The 10,257-nt window shown below is 44.4% G+C and overlaps 1 protein-coding gene across 1 annotated transcript; it reads right to left on the reverse strand.

Moving 5' to 3' along the window:
* Positions 1-255: 255 nt before the first annotated feature.
* LOC119842759 (olfactory receptor 52D1-like) lies at positions 256-1,269 on the reverse strand. The gene has a single exon (XM_038371285.2). The coding sequence runs from the start codon at positions 1,267-1,269 to the stop codon at positions 331-333; it is 939 nt and encodes a 312-aa protein (XP_038227213.1). The 3' UTR covers positions 256-330.
* Between the last annotated feature and the right edge of the window lie 8,988 nt (positions 1,270-10,257).

Below are 10,257 nucleotides of genomic sequence, written 5' to 3' on the forward strand. Positions count from 1 at the left end.
ATATTCAAGGTTTTCCATTGGGCTGTTAGTCTGTACAAAGCTTATTATTTAAATATTATAGGCCTCAAGACTTATGTTAACTAGTTAAAGCTAATATCTTACAGGATAGTGGTCTGTGGGTTTCTTGCATTACTATTGAATCTAATGAAAAACAGACTATAATGCAAGTCAGTGAATATAATAGAGCTGGGTAGCAGTGAATATGACAAAGGCAAACGCGCCCAATGGGCTACAGAACTCAGCCAAACTGGGACATAACACCCTTCATTAATGAGGAGATGTCCTTTTCCCTTCTTGTCACACAGGTTTAAAGTCAGTCGCCCCTGCTGATCACCTTCTGCAGGTGTATTTGCCCACTTTGTCACGAAGCTCTTTGGTTTTGATCCCATAAATGATAGGGTTCAGCATGGGAGGGAGGAGGAAATAGAGGTTGGCCAAGATGATGTGAACATGGGGAGCGATGCCCTGACCAAACCTGTGAGTCAGACTGGTAAGGAAGCCAGGAACATAAGATGTCAGCATCACACAGATGTGGGCTGTGCAGGTGTTGAGGGCTTTCTGGTGGGCTCTCTTGGAGGAGATTCTGAAGATGGCCCTGATGATCAGACTGTAGGACAGAGCAATGAGTGTCAGGTCGATCCCGATGACTACAAACACTATAACAAAACTATACATTCTGTTCACTCTGATGTCCCCACACGAGATCTTCGCCACAGCCATGTGCTCGCAGTGTGTTTGGGGGATACTGCGGTCGGCACAGAATGGCAGCCTGCTCAGGAGCAGGGGCAGAGGCAACATGCAGATAACAGATCTGATCAAACCCACAAGCCCTAGCTTAGCTATTCGTGCATTGGTGAGGATGGTGGCATATCTCAGAGGGTTACATATGGCAACATAGCGATCGAAGGCCATTATCACGAGAATGGCTGACTGCATAAAAGAAACCGTGTGAAGTAAGAACATCTGAGTGAGGCAGCCACCCACTGTAATGCCTTTCAAATTGAACCAAAATATACACAGTGCCTTTGGCACAATGAAGGTAGATGTGGCGATGTCTGTGAGTGCCAGCAGGCAGAGTAGCAGGTACATTGGCTTGTGGAGGGTCTGCTCTTTGCCTACAACAAAAAGAAGCATAATATTTCCGAAAAGACTGATAAGGTAGGAAGTTGAGAAAGGGATGGAAATCCAGATGTGTCCAGCTTCCAGACCAGGGATACCCATTAGGATGAGAGTTGAAGGGTCAGATGTGGTGAAGTTGAAAGTTGCCATGAAGTCATCAATGTGTCGATCGAGCTCAGAAATTCTCAATGTGCCTGTGAAGGGAGAGAAGCACAGTGAGGGGGGTTACACACTTTATAAAACAATTGATATGTTAAATGTTTCATAATTATTAACAATCTAGAAAGAGGATGAGCAGTGAGGTGGCAACATTTGCAGATGGCACCAGATTATGTAGGTCATAGTCAAATCCAGAGAAGTCCCCAGAAGGAGCTAACCAAGCCAGGTGAATGGGCAGCAGGATAGCAGATGAATTTTAACATCAATAACTTCAGAGTATATGCCCATTCAAGGGAAAAGCTTGAACTCCTCAACACTTCACAAGGTTCTAATTTTACTGTGTGAATGCAGGACAGGGACCTGGGCTTCATGGTACACATCTCTGTGTAACCATTCTCAGAATGCAAACATGGACAGAAACTAAGCAGAAGCATTGAATTCCAATAGGATTGGGATGGAGAATCATACAGAAAATACAATGCCATGAGATCAGTCGGTCAGTGCTTCACCCTCCCCTAGACTCCTCTGTGTAGTATAGGAGATCCTTTTCTCACAGTATATTGCAGAAATAGAGGGGTTCAGGCATGTGCAACAAGAATGATCAAGGTCCTGGGGAAATTCTTGTATGGTGAGAGATTGAGAGACTGGGGATTGTTACTTTACAAAGGATATGAATAAAAAGGGACATGAGAAAAGTCAATAAAATACTGATTGGGGTCTCATAACACAAGATCTAGAGGACACTGGGAATGTGCAGACTTCTCCCCAGGAGTCAGCTGGAGATATTTTGCCTGCAAGCTTGTGCCTGAGCGTGCAGAAAGCATTTTTACTATTCATGACCCTGTTGAACTTACCCTAAGGGGAGAAATTCTCATGTGACCATGGCGCCTTGAAAATGTTACACTAGGTGTGTGTTTCAGGAGTCTGAGGGATCCCATGAGGCACTGCATGGATGAACGTTTTTGGGGAGAAAAATAAAGATTTGACCAAATTAAATCTCTGCACAGTGGAATGTATGTACAGCCCTCGCCATGAATGAGTGGCTAGCAAATGATCACAGAACATCCTGGGTTTAACATGTGTGTTTCAGTGGCCCACTGTTTCTGACTGCTGCCAGTGGCTCCTGCACGTGGCACCTGTATTTATCTAGGCCCTCGTTTGTCCCAGAGATTCTCGCTTTCATTATATAGTGTGCATAATTCTCAGCTTGTGATTTGTTCCTGTTCTGCAGTTTCTGAAGGCACTCACATTGTGTATGGGTGCATCAAGATCAGTAGCACAGGTGTGTTGCTATTTGCCACTCTGTGAGATTTCTCACCGATGAGACACAGTCATTGATTACCCCAGAGCCAATGGAGAAGGTGTGACTGACAACACCTCACCCTCTGTAAAGGAAGAGCTGTGGGGAGCATGGGGTGGCTTGGAGTTTGTGGGACCCAGGATGAGTGGGGAACATGGAGAAGATACTGGCAACCAGTGTGCTTTTGGAATTGGGGCACCCTGGGATAGGGAAGGAGAGTACAGACAGGGGATCAGAGTATGATGGGAGATAGAAGCAGCAATCCCCAGCACTGCCCACTTCTCTGTGTACAGCCTGCTACCTGGCCCCATAATGCTCATTACCGCCTGCCTGCCCAGGCACATCTCACTCCCTGCCCCAGAATCTCCAGTGATGGCCACTTGTTCTTGTATGTTTCGCACCCCCACAGCTTCCCGCCATGCCGCAGAGTGGTACTCATCACAAAGGATCAAAACCAGGTGCCAGACCCCATAGCGACAGCTCACAGAAATATCTCTTTAGATGAGGTTAAACTCAGTGTCTGCCTGCACCCGGGAAAAGGGGGAGATCAGCCTGAACTGCCTTTCTGGAGGTGAAGGGAACCCCAGCAGCAGCTCAGCCTGTGCAGGGAAGGAGAGAGGGACAGACCCAGCGGGAAGGAGAGACGACGTGGAGACTAAAATGAGCCAGCATGAGTAACTCTGCCTCAAAATGACACAAACTACCTTATTGCAGCCTGTTAGAAACCCAGACATACCTTCCTGAGGCTGCTTTTCCATGTTGGCAATTGCTGATGTTTCCACAAGGCTGTAGTTGGGTTGCCCACGCGAGGAAGGATGGTCTGGAAGGGAGACAGTGTCAGAGACAGTCTGCTATGGTGTGGTCCACGTTCCGTTACAGTCTGAGACACCCCCCCACCCCAGGAGGCCTCGTTATGCCTTTTTGGTCTGTGCATTAGGCAGGATGTGCATTCTCTATTTCACCCAATTTTAGGACTCTGTGACACTGATCTGGGTACTGCACATTGCACCACTTCCTCACCCCACATACATACACAGCACTGTGCATTCCTGGACCTCTCCTAGTGAGATTTTCAATGCTGCCTGGTTTCCTCTATGCCAGAAACATGTTTTTATTTGTACTGCCTTTTGGAGCTTCTTGTCCTCTCCAGACCCAGAGATGCAGGGCTAAAGAGAGAGAAGACTCCTCTCCTCCTTGAAAAAATGGTTATTCTGATTGTTTTGAACCTTTTTGCCATTGATTTCAATGGGACCAGATTCACTCTTGGTGTTAAACATTTGGCTCTGAGCTACGAAAATCATGGCTTCGGATCCTGCTATTTTGTTAGGGTGGTGAAAGTGTCTGAAGGAAACCCCCAGTTTACTTGGCATTCTGAGACCAGGCATGAAAGATGGAGATTGTGAAACACATGGGCCCCGATTTTCCTCTCAGGGAAGCCACTGCCAATCTGCACTGACCCTGTGCAGGTAGAATGTCAGAGCAGAAACTTGCCAGTGTGTGGCCCATTCTTGTGATCCCTCTGGTAACACAGATAGCCACTGCAGAAGCTTTGGCTGTACTATCTAACGGCTCAGCCCCCCCACCCTCCCCCACACAAAAAAAAAGAAGCTATTGAGACAGATAGAAGGACACCGGAGGCGACAAGGAACTGATCTTAAAATCAAATACTTGTCTAAACTATTTTTGTAAATCCAATTTTCCCAGATAAAACTCTTGGTGTTTCTGACAATACTAAATAGTTCAAGTCACTGTGCTAGTGAATTTCTGCCCAGATGGTTCTTGACTTGAACCTGTGAGCCCTCAGCACTAACTTTAATGTAGAAACAGACAACTCACCACAGTCCCACTCCTCAGAGAGAGTAAATCACCTTATGGCAACAAAAAAGCAGAGTCTCACGTCTGATACTCACCTTACTGAACAGCCACCTTTATGATTTCCCCGTACAGTCCCTGGGGACTCTCAGGTTGGCAGGACTCACAAGCAATTCCCTTGGATCCGTGAGCAGTGGGTCGAGCAGAAAATAGACCCAGGAGAACATCAGCCTGAGAACCTCCCCTGGGAGTGAATAAATAATTTGCCAGTAATGAGGGCTCAGATTGTCTGAGTCTTGCAAACTGTTGAGCCTAGCAATTGACGATGGCTTTCTTTTCTGTATTTAATATACTTCCATCTGCACTATGCTTAGGAATGCTGCCACAAGATATGGGCAAAAAAGGAACATATTCAATTGATTGTAGCAACGTCCCACTCCAACCACCCATGCAGTTGTAATGTACATTGCATTAGCCTCTGAAAAGTCACTGCCACCATGTGGAGGAAAAATGTTGTAATCCTGAATTGATGCAAGCTGAAGAGTGTGGAAAAGTCTTTTTTCTCCCGGAATTCTTGCATCAGAGTTATTTGCCAGTTTCCCTTTGTGAACTCCAAAGTGGCTATATATCTGGCTGCTCAAACTCTTCCAATAGTTCATCCACTCTCCGCAACAGGTAAGCATGAAATTTCAATACTGTGTTGATCTTTCTGAAACTGATTCAGAAATGGCTTATGTTGTCCTTCGTGAAAACTCTTACTATGGGACTTCTCTACTCATTGTGTGATTCCTTGACCGCTCCCATGGGCAAAATGACATGGAGTATCCCACATTTTATGAGTAAATAGCCATGGAGTTTCCCTGATCGGTTGGCCTGGGGCCATTTTGGTATGGTGTTATTTTAAGTAGGTGTGCCTTGCTGGGGTGAGAACACAGTGGTAAAGGAATCAAACAACTGCAATTTCTGGATCTTTTCTTCAAGCTACAGTCGCCTCACATGCTTGCATCATAGGAGCCTGGGGCCCTAATTTGAGCATCAGGAGGTATGAATGTGATGGGTACTCATCCCCGGGATGCAATCTGGGAGCTGTAGGAACTGCTGCACCCCGCTAACCACTCAGCTTGGATGGCCCTTTTTCACCCGGCTTTGCTGCTAATTCAACCTTTCCAGGCCCTGTAACACCTAACCAGAGCTATCTGAGGGCTTACATATGCCACCAAAGTACAAACATCAGACATCAGCCAATTTCCTACCTCCCCAGGCTCATACCCTCCACTGAGTATAAACCCAAAATTATACTGTCTTGCACTGCACGGGAATCTGTACATAGAGTTTGCCCACCCCTTGTTAAGGGAAGGATTTGCCACTAGCCTGTGTTAATGAAGCTGAGATGTTCACTCAAAGGCACACTGATTTAGATAAAGTAAAAAATAAGTTTAACTAAAAATGATAGCAAACAAATCAAAGCTGATAACCTAGCAAGTAAAAAAACTGGAAACTGAGCCTAATATACAAGATACATCGGATATGAATAAGCAATTTCTCACTATGGCTGGTGATACAAGTAGTCCACCAGGTTTCAAAACACTGCCTAGAAATCCTTTTAACCTGGGATCAGCACTTCCCCCAGATCAGTCTTTGTTCTTCAGCTGTTTCCAGGAGTTCTCTTTTGTGAAAGTGAAGACATTAGATGATGCCACACCCTGTCATAAATATAAAGGGAAGGGTAACCACCTTTCTGTATACAGTGCTATAAAATCCCTCCTGACCAGAAGCAAAATCCTTTCACCTGTAAAGGGTTAAGAAGCTAAGGTAACCTCACTGGCACCTGACCCAAAATGACCGATGAGGGGACAAAATACTTTCAAATCTGGAGGTGGGGGGAACAAAGGATTTGTCTGGCTGTGTGATGCTTTTGCCGGGAACAGATCAGGAATGCAGCCTGACAACTCCTGTTAAGTTAGTAAGTAATCTAGCTAGAAATGCATTAGATTTCCTTTCGTTTAACAGCTGATAAAATAAGCTGTGCTTGATGGAATGAATATTCCTGTTTTTGTGACTTTTTGTAACTTCAGGTTTTGCCAACAGGGTAAATTCTCTATGTTTGGAATCTGATTACCCCATAAGGTATTTACCATCCTGATTTTACAAAGGTGATTCTTTTATCTTTTCTTCAATTAAAATTCTTCTTTTAAGAACCTGATTGATTTTTCATTGTTCTTAAGATCCAAGGGTTTGGATCTGTGTTCACCAGTACAAATTGGTGAAGATTCTTATCAAGCCTTCCCCAGGAAAGGGGGTGTAGGGCTTGGGGGGATATTTTGGGGGAAGACATCTCCAAGTGTGCTCTTTCCCTACTTTTACTGGATCATCTGGCAATACGGCACATTCAGATGCAGATGCTCTTGCAAATGGCCTTTTCAAGTTCAAATTTGTGACTTCACTCATTTTGTGGTATAATGTCCTTTTCGAGATTAACCTCAATAGTAAGAAGCTTCAGGAAAAGAACTTGACCATACATTCTGCTATTCAAAAACTGCAGCAAACTAAAAATATTCTGGAGGAATTCAGAAGTAATGAAGGGTTCAAAAGAACACTGGTAGATTCTCTCAAGCTTGCTGAAGAAATAGACTTTCCAACAAAATTTGAACCAGCGCCAGTTTGCATTCGGCAAAAGAAATAAGAGTTTTGATATGAAAGACAAGACACACCCATTCAGAACCCAAAACAAACATTTGAAGTGAATTTCTACTTCACAGTCCTTGATACTGCTATTCACTCAGTTGATGAAAGATTTCAACAGATGCAGCAGCTAGAGTCAGTATTTGGCGTTCTACATGATATCCACAGCTTGCAAAAGAAAACAGCAAAACAGATAAGATAATTTTGTATAAAACTAGTGTCGGCATTGACTCAGAAAACTTCAAAAGACATTGATGCTACAGATTTGTGCAGTGAGCTTTAGGCTTTTTCAAGATGACTTAAGAAACATTCCAGTCCTGAAGAAGTACTGAAGTTTGCTTGTGAAAATAAACTCACAGACAGTTTTGTTAGTCGCTAAGGTGCCACAAGTACTCCTTTTCTTTTTGCGAATACAGACTAACACGGCTGCTACTCTGAAACCTGAGACAGTTTTCCAAACATTTTTATTGCTCTGCGCATTCTTTTAACTTTGCCAGTTTCCATAGCTAGTGGGGAATGTAGCTTCTCAAAGTTAAAATTGATAAAAACATATCTGCGTTCAACGATGGTGCAAGAGAGACTTGTTGGACTTGCCACAATGCCAGTAGAGCATGAAATAGCTGGAAAACTGGATCTAAAAGAACTAGTAACTGAATTTTCAAAACTTAAAGCAAGAAAAATAATGTTTTAAGAGCACAGAGTGTTTTTTATTCAGAGTGTTTTGTAAATATGTTCTTATTTCTTTCTATATTGGATGTGGTGGTAATGGCAGTTAAAGCAGGATACCGTAATGGATATTCTGGGTCTTTTTCTGAAAAAGACAACCAGAGGAAAGCAGTACATACTGACTTTCATGGATTTTGCCATCCGATGGCCGGAAGCAGGAGCTCTAAGCAACATCAAGGCTAAAAGTGTGTGCCAGGCACTAGCAGATATTTTTGCCAGTGTAGATTGGCCCTCTGACATCCTCACAGATGCAGGAACTAATTTCCTGGCAGGAACCATGGAAAGCCTTTGGGAAGCTCATGGAGTGAATCACTTGGCTGCCACCCCTTGCCATCATCAAACAAATGGCCTGGTGGAGAATTTTAATGGAACTTTGGGAGCCATGATACGTAAATTCCTAAATGAGCACTCCAATGATTGGGATCTAGTGTTGCAGCAGTTGCTCTTTGTCTACAGAGCTGTACCACATCCCAGTTTAGGGTTTTTACCATTTGAACTTATATATGGCCGCGAGGTTAAGAGGCCATTACAGTTGGTGAAGCAGCAATGGGAGGGGTTTACACCTTCTCCAGGAACTAACATTCTCGACTTTGTAACCAACCTACAAAACACCCTCCGAACCTCTTTAGCCCTTGCTAAAAAAAACCTACATGGTATGATAAACATGCCAGAGAGTGGTCCTTCAAAGTAGGGGACCAGGTCAGGTCTTAAAGGTGCTCCATGCCCATAAAATTGAAGTGTCATGGGAAGGCCATTCATGGTCCAAGAGCGCCTGGGAGCTGTAAAGTATCTCATAGCCTTCCCCACATCCAACCAAAAGCCTAAGGTGTACCATATTAATCCTCTAAAGCCCTTTTATTCCAGAGAATTAAAGGGTTGTCAGTTTACTGCCCAGGGAGAAGATGACGCTGAGTGGCTTGAAGGTATCTACTATGAAGGGAAAAGTGATGGTGGAGTGGGAGAGGGAAACCTCTCCATGACCCTTGGGCATATGCAGTGACAGAAGATCAAGGAGCTGTGAACTAGCTACGCACTGACGTTCTCAGCCACCCCAGGACTGACTGAACGGGCATACCACTCCATTGACACAGGTAGTACTTACCCAATTTGAACCCAACCTTACCGGATGTCTCCTCAAGCTAAAACTGCTATACAGCGGGAGATCCAGGATATGCTACAGATGGGTGTAATCCGCCCCTCTGACAGCGCATGAGCATCTCCAGTGGTTCTAGTTCCCAAACCAGATGGAGAGATATATTTTTGCATGGACTACCATAAGCTAAATGCTGTAACTCATCCAGACAACTATCCAATGCCACGCACAGATGAACTATTAGAGAAACTGGGACGGGCCCAGTTCATCTCTACCTTGGATTTAACCAAGAGGGACTGGCACGTACTGCTAGATGAATCCGCCAAGGAAAGGGGAGCCTTCATCACACATGTTGGGCTGTATGAATTTAATGTGCTCCCTTTTGGGCTGCAGAATGCACCTGCCACCTTCCAAAAACTTGTAGATGGTCTCCTAGTGGGATTGAGAGAATATGCAGTTGCCTACCTTTATGATTGGCCATATTTTCGGATTCCTGGGCAGAACACCTGGAACATCTACAAAAAGTCTTTGAGCGCACAAGGGAGGCAAGACTAACTGTTAAGGCTAAGAAGTGTAAAATAGGCCTAAACAGAGTGACTTACCCTGGACACCAGGTGGGTCAAGGAACTATCAACTCCCTACAAGCCAAAGTGGATGCTATCCAAAAGTGGCCTATCCCAAAGTCAAAGAAACAGGTCCAATCCTTCTTAGGCTTGGCCAGATATTACAGATGATTTGTACCGCAATACAGGCAAATCACCGGCCCAATGACAGACCTAACCAAAAAGAAATAGTCAAATGCCGTTCAGTGGACCAAAGAGTGTCAGAAGGTCTTTAACCAACTTAAAGCAACACTCATGTCTGACACTGTTCTAAGGGCTCCAGACTTTGACAAACCATTCCTAGTAACCACAGATGCGTCCAAGCATGTTGTGGGAGCAGTCTTAATGAAGGAAGGACTGAATCAAGAGTTCCATCCTGTCGTGTTTCTCGGCAAGAAGCTGTCTGAGAGGGAAAGCTACTGGTCAATCAGTGAAAAGGAATGTTACACCATTCTCTGCGCTCTGGAAAACTACGCCCATATGTTTGGGGACAGCATTTCCACCTGCAAACCGACCGTGCTGCACTACAGTGGCTTCATACCGCCACGGAAATAACAAAAAAACATATTCAGTAGAGTTTAGCTCTCCAATCAGATTCAAAATAGCGAAACCCTCTAGGCAAAACCTTAAGTTACCAAAAAGACACAAAAACAGGAATACACATTCCCTCCAGCACAGCTTATTTTACAAGCCATTAAACAAAAGAAAATCTAATGCATTTCTAGCTAGATTACTTACTAACTTAACAGGAGTCGTAAGGCTGA

The sequence above is a fragment of the Dermochelys coriacea genome, chromosome 1, assembly GCF_009764565.3.
Source record: "Dermochelys coriacea isolate rDerCor1 chromosome 1, rDerCor1.pri.v4, whole genome shotgun sequence".
In the NCBI taxonomy this organism is placed as follows: domain Eukaryota; kingdom Metazoa; phylum Chordata; order Testudines; family Dermochelyidae; genus Dermochelys; species Dermochelys coriacea.

What these genes read in the sequence shown, in the direction of transcription:
- LOC119842759 (XM_038371285.2), bottom strand. Translation starts at nt 1,269, where the DNA reads ATGGCAACTTTCAACTTCACCACATCTGACCCTTCAACTCTCATCCTA.